The 15,904-nt window shown below is 43.3% G+C and overlaps 2 protein-coding genes across 2 annotated transcripts in view; one reads left to right on the forward strand and one right to left on the reverse strand.

The window, feature by feature from the left end:
- LOC139422782 (E3 ubiquitin-protein ligase Praja-2-like) overlaps positions 1–15,904 on the forward strand; it is a 158,015-nt gene that overhangs the window by 100,899 nt on the left and 41,212 nt on the right. The gene's annotated exons all lie outside the window — the stretch shown is intronic.
- Positions 1–15,904, reverse strand: part of LOC139422779 (alpha-mannosidase 2-like) — a 54,670-nt gene that overhangs the window by 19,380 nt on the left and 19,386 nt on the right. The window contains exons 10-13 of the mRNA XM_071174117.1: positions 4,543–4,728; positions 4,184–4,298; positions 3,564–3,631; positions 3,183–3,348 (exon numbers count right to left, since the gene is read on the reverse strand). Coding sequence (XP_071030218.1) covers positions 3,183–3,348; positions 3,564–3,631; positions 4,184–4,298; positions 4,543–4,728 — 535 coding nt within the window. The remainder of the gene's footprint in view (positions 1–3,182; positions 3,349–3,563; positions 3,632–4,183; positions 4,299–4,542; positions 4,729–15,904) is intronic.

Here is a 15,904-nt window from a genome sequence, read left to right on the forward strand (position 1 = left end):
AATGTTGAACAGTATACTGGTACCACGTTAATATCACAATGCCAAAACGTCATGATACTTATGATACCAACATTTTAGAATACCGTAGTACAGTAGTTTCATATGATACTACCAACTTTTTCAGCCCTACCGATCTAAAGAACCTGCTGGCGCCTGTTATAAAATATTTATAAAGTCGGTTTGGTTTATAAATTCAGTTGAATTGAAACATCAGCTACTAGTCTCTTGAATTCGCAGGTCCAATCATATCCACTTCACTTTCATGCGCATATCACATGTGTCAGCTGTAATCATCCAGCCTCATCCCCTACCAGCCCTCACTCACCTGCTTCTCTCTGCGTCCCCTGCCAGGCCTCACTCACCTGCTTCTCTCTGCGTCCCCTCCCCTGCCAGCACTCACTCACCTGCTTCTCTCAACGTCCCCTACCAGCCCTCACGCACCAGCTTCTCTCTGCGTTCCCTGCCAGCCCTCACTCACCTGCTTCTCTCTGCGTCCCCTGCCAGCCCTCACTCACCTGCTTCTCTATGCGTCCCCTGCCAGTCCTCACTCACCTGCATCTCCTACCAGTCCTCACTCACCTGCTTCTCTCTGCATCTCCTACCAGTCCTCACTCACCTGCTTCTCTCTGCATCTCCTACCAGTCCTCACTCACCTGCTTCTCTCTGCATCTCCTACCAATCCTCACTCACCTGCTTCTCTCCATCTGCTCTTCATGCGCGTCTATTCCTCCGTCAGTTTTAAAAATATATAATTTAGCCGTGATAGCGAGCATGGATGCAAACCCAGATCCTGATGAGTCTTTTTACATTTGTACACTTGTTAAATTGGAGCAGCGTGCAAAGTGAGCAATGTTGTTGATGCATTGTTACAACCAAGAGCACTGACTAGTCTGAGTAGACTTTGCAAGTTCACTGCCATGCAGCCTCTGAGTGTCAGGCATGCTTGCAGCTTTACAGCAAAGAAAACAGCTTGTCTCTAGCCTAAACAGTTAAAACAATATGACCATGTTTTTTATTTTATTTATTTTTTAACTAGGCAAGTCATTTAAGAACAAATTCTTATTTACAACGACGGCCAACCAAAAGGCATCTTGCGGGGACGGGGGCTGGGATTAAAAATATAAATAAATTAAATAAAAATATAGGACAAAACACACATCACGACAAGAGAGACAACGCTACATAAAGAGAGACCTAAGACAACAACATAGCATGGCAGCAACACATGACAACACAGCATGGCAGCAACACAACATGACAACAACATGGTAGCAACACAACATGGTAGCAGCACTAAACAGGGTACAGACAACAGCACAAAGGGCATGAAGGTAGAGACAACAATATATCACACAAAGCACCATATTACCAGAGATACCTTTTTTCTTTCTATTGGGATTCACGCGCATTTGATATAATTTCACAAACCATGTCGCAGTCTGTTTTAAACTAATCCCAGGTCGCTAATTATTGGTTTGATAACAAACAACGTTGTTCAGCTAACAATCTGGTAAATTGACAGTAGGTCTAGGCAAATTTTATAGGCACAGGAAGAAAGGAAAAGGGTCTGCTATTCATCTAATGTAAAACTAAACTACATCATCAATCTATTTATTTCTGGTGCTCCTTAAATACTGTTTGGTGCTTAACGTTTAAAAGTTGGGATCAGTGTGTGTATGTATATTTGCGGGAGAGAGAGAGAGAGAGAGAGAGTGGTGTGTGTGTGTGTGTGTGTGTGTGTGTGTGTGTGTGTGTGTGTGTGTGTGTGTGTGTGTGTGTGTGCGTGTGTGTGTGTGTGTGTGCGTGTGTGTGTGCGTGTGCGTGCACGTGTGTGTGCGTGTGTGTGTGTGTGTGTGTGTGCGTGTGTGTGTGTGTGTGTGTGTGTGTGTGCGTGTGTGTGTGTGTGTGCGTGTGTGCGTGTGCATGTGTGTGTGTGTGGGAGGGAGCGTGAGTGAGTGAATGTGTCTGTTAACTTCCATTCCTGCACTCAAATCACAGGTAAGTTAAATTCAATGTGCTGTATTGAGTAGAAGTTGTGAATTTCCGTGACAAGCATCCGGGAAGGGGCGAACAGGATGCTAGGTTACTGATTTTTTTCCCACCGTGGTATCCCAATGATAGCCGGCATCGTGATACTTTGCCTGGTATCAGATTGTTTGTAAATGTTGGTATCGTGACAAGCCTACCTGATACGCGTGATAATATCTGATACTGCGTGATAATACCTGATACTGCGTGATAATACCTGATACCGCTTGATAATACCTGATACTACCTGCCTTACTACCTGATACTGCCAGATATTGTCAGATACTGCCTGATATTACCTGATACTGCTTGAAAAGGCTTGATACTACCTGAAACTGCCTGAAACTTACTGCCTGATATGACCTGATACTGCATGATACTGCCTGCCTTACTACTTGATACTGCCAGATACTGCCTGATAATGCATGATACTACCTGATTCTGCCTGATATTACCTGAAACTGCCTAGCTTACTACATGATACTACCTGCCTTACTACCTAATACTGCCAGATACTGCATGATAATACCTGATACTGCCTGATGTTACCTGATACTGCCTGATACTGCGTGATAATACCTGATACTGCCTGCCTGACATTACCTGATACTGCTTGACACTACCTAATACTACCTGATATTGCCTGATACTACCTGATACTGCCTGATACTGCCTGATATGACCTGATACTGTGTGATAATACCTGATACAGCCTACATTACTACCTGATACTGCCAGATACTGCCTGATACTAGGTGATAATACCTGATACTGCCTGCCTGACATTACCTGATACTGTCAGATACTGTACTGCCTGATATTACCTGATACTGCTTTATACGGCTTGATACTACCGGAAACTGCATGATACTGCCTGATATGACCTGATACTGCCTGCCTTACTACCTGATACTGCCAGATACAGCCAGATAATACCTGATACTGCCTGATATTAGCTGATACTGCTTGATACTACCTGATACTGCATGTTAATACTTGATACTGCCTGATACTACCTGATACTCATATTATCATTCATGAATGTATCTGAATTTGAAGCTTAATAAAAAACAATTGATGCAGGGAATTAACCTGGATAAATAAAGGATATACAAAAATAATTGATAACAAAACAATGTAACAGACACTCATACCTGGAAGGCCTCTGTGGAAGCTGTGGTGGAGTCGTCCCAGACTGCGCTAACCTGAGCGGGGACGGGGTGATCGTGGTCTGTGATCACACACACGTGGGGCGTGTTCACGTACACGGTCACCACTGACGTGCGGTCCTGCTCCGTGGGGTTGTAGACGACCACAGACCTGGGGGAAAAAGATCTGTTGGTACAAGCTGCTAATGTTTTGATCTGATAAGTCTGAAAGTACAGACACATATCCAGACAAAACTGTTCAACCTGACCAGACTATAACTTCCTATACTTTTCTAAGACATATTTGGAATGTGGGGTCATAAGGGGCCATAATATCAGCCAGAATGTTGTGAGGGAAAAGGGAGTAATATTTTTACAGCGACATACCTAGGCTGTGAGCTGATTTTCAGAACGTTTTTTTGAGGCAGGGCATCTTGAGAAGGCTGGATGTCATCCTGAGAGAAATTTGCATGAGATTGAGTTGATTTGCAAAATAACACATCTGGTGTAGCTACACCAACACATAGTCCACAGACTATTTTCAATTCTTTGAGACACATTTGAAAAATGTATTTAATTTTGTTGTTGTGGTATTGGCTCCCACTTTTGGGAATTGAGAAGCTATTTAAGCGTCTAAGGCTCATTCACTTCCCAATACAAATGTCATTAGGTTGGGGTGAGTGAGATTCATATCAAGCATATTTTCAGCTGCTGTAGCAAAACAACGAAGTGGAAGAGGTTACATTTCTCTGAAAATTGATGTTGACTTCCTGCCGGGGCAATTTGCATATTAAAATCCTGATGTTGTGCCTGCTGGAGGGATTTTGTCGAAGGTAGAGTATGGTAAATAAACACTTCAAAAGGTAGCTACTGCATGCACTTCACTCCCTGTACCACCACCATCAACCGTCACCCTTTGAAAATCACTCTACTAATCTGAAAATGTTGCTATGCACAACCAACACCCTTGTTTCAACACCGAAATTAAAACACCGAAATTTACTCACCATTTGAAGAAAGGCTTTTGACGGATTGTGACTGTATGCACTTTTGTCCTTTAACACCAGCCAGTGTGCGGAGTTGACAATCACTTGGTTCAAATTCAAAATGGAATGAAACAACCTGAGAAGAGAGAATTGTTTTTAGTAAATGCCCAGAGGAAAGCAGTCAAAGCTCAGAGTCAAATAGTGTTTCACTTTCATTCAACCAATGTCTACGTCCCAACGCTGAATACAGTATAATCACTAAACCATGTCAGTGCAATCCCTTTAACTCATGATTAATCAGTGTGTCCATGTCTACACTGCATCTCTCCAAATCAAATAAGACAATGAAAACAAATAAAAGTCATAAACCAGAGTGACACCTGGTACCGTAGTCGATCACTACCATGTCCTTGCCGGTGCCTGTGATGGCGTCATGATGCTGGAACAGGCCCAGGTTCCTCCTGGCTTCAGTGAGCAGTCTGTTGTTCTCCACAGCTGGGAAATCATTCAGCTTCCCAAACCTCTGAATATTAGCCAGGGTCAGGGAGTAAAGGATCTCAGCTGCCCTGAAGGACAGACAAAGGGAATAGTTATTTTCTTCACATGAGTTTTCCTTTCCATGGCACCAAGACAAAGACAGACATCTGTGTCTGAAATGTTTTAAACGGTGAGATGCCATGTCATTTGAATCTGAATTTGACCAATAACAAAAAATAAAAAATACTGTTGCAAAACATTGTGCAGTCCTGAACACGACCCATGTTCACTAATTGACAAATAGTTGTTGATATAGGGGTTCATCACGGACCAAGAGATAAGTAAAGTACTCCAAATTGACTACAGTTGGAAATCTCCAGTATTTGTTTGCAATCAGAGTCTCAGCTTGTGTTATTGAACCCATTTAACCCCCGAGCTACAGCAATGAAAAATGAGCTGCTCGGCTCACAAAATAGAGATTTTCCCATTATCCCTAAAGTATCAAGGAAAACAGCTGGCAGATGAGGCTTTTCTTAAACTGCTCCAGCCTTGTGAAACTAACTGTTAGTTGTTATCAGGGAATCAGAGACAACCAGTGTTACAAGTTCTAATTCTGAGATTGTTTCAGCCCAGTGGAAGCCCTGCCACTTGTTTATAGAGCTGAGGGATGGAACTGAGAGAATCAATGTAAGCACTCTTAAAGTCATAGGCCAGTTTTTTACTGCTGTGTAACTTGTTTACTGCTTTTTCTCTCGATATTTGATTGTGCATCTTGATCACCGTTGATCATGTCCTATGTGTCTAACTGTGTCCATCTAGATTGTTCTAGATTGACAATGGCAGAGCAACACCTCTTGTTTGTGGTAGATCTCTAATAAAATCATGTTTTAACACGAAAACCAAAATATTTGATCAATCTAAGGACAATCATGTACCTATCTCTAAGTCTTTGAACAAGAACAGGACTGGGGAGCCCTAGGATTTCAATGCACTGACTGAATCTTGAGAGCTTGTCACATAAAACAATAGACTGAGGCTACTGACCCAAACATACCATGTAAAAAGCCAATAGTGTTGCCTCCTTTCACAGAGAAAGACATATTTACAGAACAAGACAATGACTTTGAAGGGAACAACTCTTTAAGAGAATTGAGGAGGAGAGCAGGCAGACCTACATCTATACACATACTGTGCACAGTCTTGTTTGCAGCTTGAAAGCAGTCACCGGTTGAGTACTAAGACTAATTTAACGACTTTGTTGTGATTACCCATTTCCCTTCCTATATTTAGACACCATCAAATGCAAATACAGTCATGTGTTTGAAGACAATGCACGAATCCATCCATACAGTATCTGTTGGTATACTGAATCTAACATAAACTCCTTTCTGTTATGAAGTTCAAGCATAAGAATAGACGCTTAGACAATCTTGAGACCTCAGCAGGACAGAACAGATTCAAAGTTCAAATGGACTTAAACTCTTTCCCTGCTGGAACTTTTCTCACTTGGTATTTCTCTGCTCTGGGCAATGGTGTGTGAGATGCTATGTGTATGTGGGGGGTCTGGAGGTTGGTCTGTAATGAGGGCTTTGTCTGTGGGGGCTCACAGGGAGATAGACAGTCTGTGGTGGAGAGGGAGATACCCCAGTGTTGAGGCCCCAGAACCCTGCCTGTGCTGCTGGTTAAAGGCTTTGTAGACAGTGGGACCTGGGGCAGGAGAGGAGACATTCATTACTGCTCTACTACTGAGTCTGATCAAACACAATGGTGCACACACACACACACACACACGCAGACAGACAGACAGACAGACCTCTTATCCACAGTCATCTCTGTGTGCTTAGTTCCTGCACTGACCACCTTGACTGTCTCACACCAGGGATCCAGTAAGATTATGCCTTTATCTGAACAGTCAAAACAAAGGGAATCAATACCTGCTGAGAATACAGGTGTAAACACCGTGACTGAGGGTCTTTACCCCGTATCAGTAGAGAGTAGCAAAACTTTTGGCCAGAAGTTTGGGTACCTGGTACTTTTAGTTATAGAAGAAACACTTGACTAGAAGATACCAGGAAGACTAGCGGTTGCCAAGGTGTCAGTTCACGGGGATCCAAATAAAGAATACTGTAACCCAATCAAAGACATGATGAAACTAATCCACTGTACATTAAACAGATAATTGTTATTTTTACATTTGAAGCAACTGAGATAGACCATAAATGAACCTTGAATAATAACCACATCTCCAACTGGGCCTGATTAGAAAGGCTTGGTTAAAATAATAGGATTGTTAAAAACGTTCATTTACATTTTTAATGAAATGTTTCTCATCAACTACTCTTGCGTATTGATGAATGTTGAAGTATCAATCCAATAAAATATTCAAGTTTGGTCTTCTCACTCCAAAGTGTTTTAGACAGTTGATGAAGAAAGAAATGAAAGCCAATCTAATGATCCACCATCTAATAACCTCAAACACTGACCAGACAGACTTGACTTTAATGGCTTTTAAGTTAGCACTAGCCTTTATCCTTCAGTCACGGGAGAGAGAATATCCCCCCTGGGTCATTGCCTTTGATCCAGTCTGTTTCTTTCTTTAGTAAAGGTTTCTGTAGCAAGTTATTGTTTATGTGGTGGAGGAGTTAGCCCCATGCACAACCCCCAACCTGCAGGGCCAGAGACTGCTTGGTCTGCCTCCTACCCTTCAACCTGTCTGGCTTGGTTGCACCTGCTGGGGGATTTAACCCCCTCCGGCAAGGTGACAGTAGTATTGGGGGGGAAAAAATGTTAGTTACATATCGCAACATTATTTTGGACTATATTTTATCGATACTTTGACCCCAAGTATCGATTTGTAAGATAGTGTTAGCTAGGTAGCGTTAGCTAGGGCTAGTCGGCTTTACCCGTGCCAAAACGCAGCTATTTTTCATCCTACAGCTTGTTCTTCTACACACAAAAAAATTAAGCAATTGAAGCAATTGTTAATTCACATTTGCATTTGTTTCATTCACTCATTAGCATATACAGTGCTGTCAGAAAGTAATCACAACCCATTACTTTCCCACATTTTGTTGTGTTACAAAGTGGGATTATAATGGATGGAATTATTTATTTATTTTTTAAATACAACAATCTATACAATCCTGTGTAATGTCATATTGGAAGAAAAATGTCATCTTTTTTTAATTAAAGGAAAATAAAACACTAATATATGTTTATTAGATAAGTATTCATCCCCCTGAGTCAATACATGTTAGAATCACCTTTATCGGCAATTACAGCAGTGAGTCTTTCTGGGTAAGTCTCTAAGAGTTTTGCAAACCTATATTGTACAATATTTGCACATTATTATGAAAAAAATATTCAACCTCAGTCAAGTTGGTTGTTGGTCATTGCTAGACAGCCATTTGCAAGTCTTGCTATAGATTTTCAAGCCGATTTTAAGTCAAAACTGTAACTAGGCTACTCAAGAACAATCAATGTGTTCTTGGTTAGTAACTCAAGTGTATATTTGGCCTTGTGTTTTAGGTTATTGTCCTACTTAAAGGTGAATTTGTCTCCCAGTGCCTGTGCTTAGCTCTATTCCTTTTTCTTTTCATCCTAAAAAACTCCATAGTCCTTGCTGATGACAAGCATACTCATAACATGATGCAGCCACCATCATGCTTGATAAAATGAAGAGTGGTACTCAGTGATGTGTTGTGTTGGAATTGCCATAAAAAAGGGATTGAATACTTATTGACTCGAGACATTTCAGCTTTTCATGTTTTATTAATTACAAAAAAATATTAATTTAAAAACATAATTCCACTTTGACATCGTGGGGTATGTCGAGATCAGTGACACAGCATCAAAATGTAATCCATTTTAAATTCAGGCTGTAACACAACAAAATGTGGAAAGCGTTCCACATGGATGCTGGCCCATGTTCCATGTTAGCTCCATTGCTTCACATAGTTGTGTCAAGTTGGCTGGATTTCCTTTGGGTGGTGGATCACGCTTGATAGACACAGGAAACTGTGAAAAACCCAGCAGCGTTGCAGTTCTTGACGCACACAAACCGGTGTGCCTGGCACCTACTACCATACCCCATTCAAAGGCACTTAAATATTTTGTCTTGCTCATTCACCCTCTGAATGGCACACATACACAATCCATGTCTAAATTGTCTCAAGGCTTAAACATCCTTCTTTAACCTGTCTCCTCTTCTTCATCTACACTGATTTATGACATTTACATAAGTATTCAGACCCTTTAGTCGGTACTTGGTTGAAGCACCTTTGGCAGTGATTACAGCCTCAAGTCTTCTTAGGTATGACGCTTGGCACACCTGTATTTGGGGAGTTTCTCCCATTCTTCTCTACAGATCCTCTCAAGCTCTGTAAGGTAGAATGGGGAGCATCGCTGCAGAGTTGGAAGAAAAAGCCATATCTCAGATTGGCCAATAAAAAGAAAAGATGAAGATGGGCAAAAGAACACAGACACTGGACATAGGAACTCTGCCTAGAAGGCCAGCATCCTGGAGTCACCTCTTCACTGTTGACGTTGAGACTGGTATTTTGTGGGTACTATTTAATGAAGCTGCCTGTTGAGGACTTGTGAGGCGTCTGTTTCTCAAACTAGACACTCTAATGTACTTGTCCTCTTGCTCAGTTGTGCACCGGAGCCTCCCACTTTCTATTCTGGTTAGAGCCAGTTTGCGCTGTTCTGTGAAGGGAGTAGTACACAGCGTTATACGAGATCTTCAGTTTCCTGGCAATTTGTCGCATGGAATAGCCTTAATTTCTCAGAACAAGAATAGACTGACGAGTTTCAGAAGAAAGTTATTTGTTTCTGGACATTTTGAGCCTGTAATTGAACCCACAAATGCTGACGCTCCAGATACTCAACTTGTCTAAAGAAGGCCAGATTTATTGATTCTTTAATCAGAACAGTTTTCAGCTGTGCTAACATAATTGCAAAATGGTTTTCTAATGATCAATTAGCCTTTTAAAATTCTAAACTTGGATTAGCTAACACAAAGTGCCATTGGAACACAGGAGTGATGGTTGCTGATAATGGGCAACATTAACAATTTCTACACTGTATATCTGATCTATTTTATTTTATGACTTCAATACAAAACCCTGGAGGCTCGTGGATCTCACTCCCTTCCATAGACTTAAACAGTAATTATGACAACTTCCGGAGGACGTTCTCCAGGCCTATCAGAGCTCTTGCAGCATGAACTGACATGTTGTCCACCCAATCAAAGGATCAGAGAATGAAACTAGTACTGAAAGCATAAGCTACAGCTAGCTATCACTGCAGTGAATAAAATGGGGTGAGTAGGTGACTCAAAGAGAGAGAAAGACAATAGCCGAACAGTTTTGAACTAATTATTTTATTCAAAAATTAAGGAGAAGCACGTGCGCGAGAGAGAGAGCTAGCTATATTTCATATTTTTTTCATTTTCACTTATTGACCTAGCAAATGCAGCTAGAGAGTTTAGCCTACTCCAACAGAGAGAGATTTAATGTTACCTAGCTGGCTATGGCTATCCAACACTGGAACTATTCCAAGTCAAGGTAAGCTCTTGGTTTGATGAATTTATTGCCACCGGGGCCCGCTGGTGAAACTGCTAAACTGCTTTCTAACAGTACACTGTACAGCATGATTGTAGCGCCTTTACGAACACTTTAGTTCGGGTAGCTATGTTGACTTGACGTTAGCTAATATGGTTACCACGATGTAGGCTGTGTGTAGCGGTTAGTGTTTATGATATAAAGATTTGGCTTGGAAAGGTTTTTTCGCCTGGTTACAGACAACTGATGTGTTGTGCACTGAAGTCCACAAGCGAAAGGAAAAGGTGAGAGGAGGAGAACGCGTAGATGCGAGAAGGAATTATCCAACGATCAAAAGGATCATTCTGTTTGAATGTGGCTGCTATGAACTGTCTTTGCGTATGATCAGGGGTGTATTCATTCCGCTGATTCTGTTTTTTTTTTTTTTTATCTTAAATGGAAGCAAATGGAACAAAATGGGGATAAACATACCTGAAATTGACCAAAAGAAACTCTCATTTGCAACTGTTAGACTAATGATTACACCCTAGATCAGCTAGATGCAGGTAAGATTGTGCAAGGCGGTATTGATTGTGTCAATGTCTTGTCACATTTCTCTCGACCTGTGCACCTACACTACATGGCCAAAAGTATGTAGGACCCCCGTTCAAATTAGTGAATTCGGCTATTTCAGTCACATCCATTGCTGGCAGGTGTATAAAATCAAGCACACAGCTATGTAATCTTCATTGACAAACATTGGCAGTAGAATGGCCCGTACTGAAGAGCTCAGTGACTTTGAACGTGGCACCGTCATAGGATGTTATTGTGTTATTGCTGTTATTGTGAAGTGAAAATGTCTAGGAGCAACAACGGCTCAGTCGTGAAGTAGTAGGCCACACAAGCTCACAGAACGGGACCGACAAGTGCTGAAGCTACCTGCCCAAATGCATTGTGCCAACTGTAAAGTTTGGTGGAGAACAAAAATGGTCTGGGGCTGTTTTTCATGGTTCCTGCTAGACGCTACAGCATACAATGATATTCTAGACAATTCTGAGCTTTCAACTTTGTGGCAACAGTTTGGGGAAGGCTCTATCCTGTTTCAGCATGGCAATGCCCCCTGCACAAATTGAGGTCAATACAGAAAATGTTTGTCAAGATCGGGTATGAAAGAACTTGACTGGCCTGCACAGAGCCCTGACCTCAACCCCATCGAACACCATTGGAATGAGTTTGAACGCCAACTGCGAGCCAGGCCTAATCAGCTAACGTCAGTGCCCAATCTCACTAATGCTCTAGCGCAGTAGTTCCCAAACTTGTTATAGTCCCGTAACCTTTCAAACATTCAACGTCCGGGGCCTCCCGGGTGGCGCAGTGGTTAAGGGCGCTGTACTGCAGTCCCTGGGTTCGCGCCCAGGCTCTGTCGTAACCGGCCGCGACCGGGAGGTCCGTGGGGCGACGCACAATTGGCCTAGCGTCGCCCGGGTTAAGGAGGGCTTGGTCGGTAGGGGTGTCCTTGTCTCATCGCACACCAGCGACTCCTGTGGCGGGCTGGGCGCAGTGTGCGCTAACCAAGGTGGCCAGGTGCACGGTGTTTCCTCCGGCGCATTGGTGCGGCTGGCTTCCGGGTTGGATGCACGCTGTGTTAAGAAGCAGTGCGGCTTGGTTGGGTTGTGTATCGGAGGACGCATGACTTCCAATCTTCGTCTCTCCCGAGCCCGTACGGGAGTTGTAGCGATGAGACAAGATAGTAGCTACTACAACAATTGGATACCACGAAATTGGGGAGAAAAAGGGGTAAAAAAAAATTACTAAATAAAATAAATAACATTCAACGTCCAGTTGCATACCCCTCTAGTACCAGGGTCAGCGCACTCTCAAATGTTGTTTTTTGCCATCATTGTAAGCCTGCCACACACACACTATACAATACATGTATTAAACATAAGAATGAGTGTGAGTTTTTGTCAGAACCCAGCTCGTGGGAAGTGACAAAGAGCTCTTATAGGACAGGGCACAAATAATAATATAATAATTATCAATACTTTTGCTCTTTATTCATCCATCTTACAAATATAACTTTTAAAATTGTGAATTAATGAGAAGGATGTGCTTGACAGGATGCACATAACTCTACAATGTTGGGTTGTATTGGCGAGAGTCTCAGTCTTAAATCATTTTCCACACACGGTCTGTATTTAGTTTTCATGCTAGTGAGGGCCGAGAAACCACTCTCACATAGGTACGTGGTTGCAAAGGGCATCAGTGTCTTAACAGCGTGATTTGCCAAGGCAAGAAACTCTTGAGCGCAGCCCAATCCAGAAATCTGGCAGTGGCTTCTGATTAAATTCCATTTTCACAGAACCGCTTGTTGCAATTTTGATGAGGCTCTCTTGTTAAGTGGACTGGAGGCAGGGCATGAAAGGGATAACGAATCCAGTTGTTTGTGTCATCCGTTTTGGGAAAGTACCTGCGTAATTGCGCACCTAACTCACTCAAGTGCTTCGCTATATCACATTTGACATTGTTCGTAAACTTGAGTTCATTTGCACACAAAAAATCATACAATGAAAGGAAAGACCTGTGTGTTGTCCTTAATAATGTAGACAGAGAAGAGTTCCAACTTCTTAATCATAGCCTCAATTTTGTCGCGCACATTGAATATAGTTGTGGAGAGTCCCTGTAATCCTAGGTTCAGATCATTCAGGCGAGAAAAATATCACCCAGATAGGCCAGTTGTGTGAGAAACTCATCATCATGCAAGCAGTCAGACAAGTGAAAATGATGGTCAGTAAAGAAAACTTTAAGCTCGTCTCTCAAAAAAAGGGGCAATACTCTGCCCCTTGATAACCAGTGCATTTCTGTATGTTGTAAAAGCGTTACATGGTCGCTGCCCATATCATTGCATAGTGCATAAAATACATGAGAGTTCAGGGGCCTTGCTTTAACAAAGTTAACCATTTTCACGGTAGTGTCCAACACGTCTTTCGACCTGTCAGGCATTCTCTTGGCTTCTAGGTTAGACTACTGCAATGCTCTACTTTCCGACTACCCGGATAAAGCACTAAATAAACTTCAGTTAGTGCTAAATACGGCTGCTAGAATCCTGATTAGAACCAAAAAATCTGATCATATTACTCCAGTGCTAGCCTCCCTACACTGGCTTCCTGTTAAGGCAAGGGCTGATTTCAAGATTTTACTGCTAACCTACAAAGCATTACATGGGCTTGCTCCTACCTATCTCTCTGATTTGGTCCTGCCGTACATACCTACACGTACGCTACGGTCACAAGACGCAGGCCTCTAGAATTTCTAAGCAAACAGCTGGAGGCAGGGCTTTCTCCTATAGAGCTCCATTTTTATGGAATGGTCTGCCTACCCATGTAAGAGACGCAAACTCGGTCTCAACCTTTAAGTCTTTACTGAAGACTCATCTCTTCAGTGGGTCATATGATTGAGTGTAGTCTGGCCCAGGAGTGTGAAGGTGAACGGAAAGGCTCTGGAGCAACGAACCGCCCTTGCTGTCTCTGCCTGGCCGGTTCCCCTCTTTCCACTGTGATTCTCTGCCTCTAACCCTAAGGGGCTGAGTCACTGGCTTACTGGGGCTCTTTCATACCGTCCCTGGGAGGGGTGCGTCACTTGAGTGGGTTGAGTCACTGTTGTGATCTTCCTGTCTGGGTTGGCGCCCCCCCTTGGGTTGTGCCGTGGCGGAGATCTTTGTGGGCTATACTCGGCCTTGTCTCAGGATGGTAAGTTGGTGGTTGAAGATATCCCTCTAGTGGTGTGGGGGCTGTGCTTTGGCAAAGTGGGTGGGGTTATATCCTTTCTGTTTGGCCCTGTCCGGGGGTGTCCTCGGATGGGGCCACAGTGTCTCCTGACCCCTCCTGTCTCAGCCTCCAGTATTTATGCTGCAGTAGTTTATGTGTCCGGGGGCTAGGGTCAGTTTGTTATATCTGGAGTACTTCTCCTGTCCTATTCGGTGTCCTGTGTGAATTTAAGTGTGCTCTCTCTAATTCTCTCTTTCTCTCTTTCTTTCTCTCTCTCGGAGGACCTGAGCCCTAGGACCATGCCTCAGGACTACCTGACATGATGACTCCTTGCTGTCCCCAGTCCACCTGGCCATGCTGCTGCTCCAGTTTCAACTGTTCTGCCTTATTATTATTGGACCATGCTGGTCATTTATGAACATTTGAACATCTTGGCCATGTTCTGTTATAATCTCCACCCGGCACAGCCAGAAGAGGACTGGCCACCCCACATAGCCTGGTTCCTCTCTAGGTTTCTTCCTAGGTTTTGGCCTTTCTAGGGAGTTTTTCCTAGCCACCGTGCTACTACACATGCATTGCTTGCTGTTTGGGGTTTTAGGCTGGGTTTCTGTACAGCACTTTGAGATATCAGCTGATGTACGAAGGGCTATATAAATACATTTGATTTGATTTGATTTGGCAGCAAGAGCCTCTCGGTGGATGCTGCAGTGTACTCAAGTGGCGTCGGGGGCAACTGCTTGCACGCGCGTTACCACTCCAATATGTCTCCCTGTCATGGCTTTTGCGCCATCAGTACAGATACCAACACATCTAACCACCAAAGTCCATTTGATGTCGCAAAGCTGTCCAGTACTTTAAAAATATATTCTCATGTTGTTCTGGTTTTCAGTGGTTTGCAGAAGAGGAGGTCTTCCTTAATTAACCCATAAACGTAACGGGCATATACCAGGAGCTGTGCCAGGCCCGCCACGTCTGTTGACTCATCCAGCTGTAACACTTAGAATTCACTGGCTTGTATACGAAACAGTACTTGTTTCAAATCATCTCTTGGCCCTGACACGACGTGAAACAGTGATTTTTTTTTTAACCTCATTTTCATAGTATTCAATTGATAGTTACAGTCGTGTCTCATCACTGCAACTCCCGTACAGACTCAGGAGAGGCGAAGGTCGAGAGCCGTGTGTCCTCTGAAACACAACCTAACCAAGCCACACAATGCCCAATTAACCCGGAAGCCAGCCGCACCAATGTGTCAAAGGAAACACTGTACACCTGGTGACCATGTCAGCGTGCCCCCGGCCCGCCACAGAAGTTGCTAGTGTGCGATGGGACAAGGACATCCCTGCCGGCCAAACCCTCCCCTAACCTGGACGACGCTGGGTCAATTGTGCGACGCCCCATGGGTCTCCCGGTCGCAGTCGGCTGCGACAGAGCCTGGACATGAACTCAGAATCTCTAGTGGCACAGATAGCACTGCGATGCAGTGGCTTAGACAACTGGGTCACTCGGGAGGCTGAAACAGTGTTGTTTGATGAAGGCATTGTCTGTAACGTTTTTTGGGCCTTTTCTCGCAGCATTGTCCCAGCCATATCCGCGGCAGCAGGAAGATTGAAGTCCTCCACAATAGTATGATGCTTGCCTGTCCTAGCCACTCGGTAGCTCATCATGTAAGATGCTTCTAGCCCCTTCTTATTAATGGTATCTGTTGCTTTCATGCATGTCTTACTACTCAAAAGTCGTCTTAATTCTCGCTCAAAAAACTCCTGAGGCTTATTTTTCAAATTGGCATGTTTTGTTTCTAAATGTCTACGCAAAAGTGAAGGTTTCATTGAGTTGTGCTTTTGCACATATAACACACTGTGGCTGAGGAAAGGCACTATTACCTATATAAGTGAATGACAAATCAATGTAGTTCTCATCTTATTTGCGCCCCTTCGATGGTCCAACGTCCCTGT

The sequence above is a fragment of the Oncorhynchus clarkii genome, chromosome 12, assembly GCF_045791955.1.
Source record: "Oncorhynchus clarkii lewisi isolate Uvic-CL-2024 chromosome 12, UVic_Ocla_1.0, whole genome shotgun sequence".
NCBI lineage: Eukaryota > Metazoa > Chordata > Actinopteri > Salmoniformes > Salmonidae > Oncorhynchus > Oncorhynchus clarkii.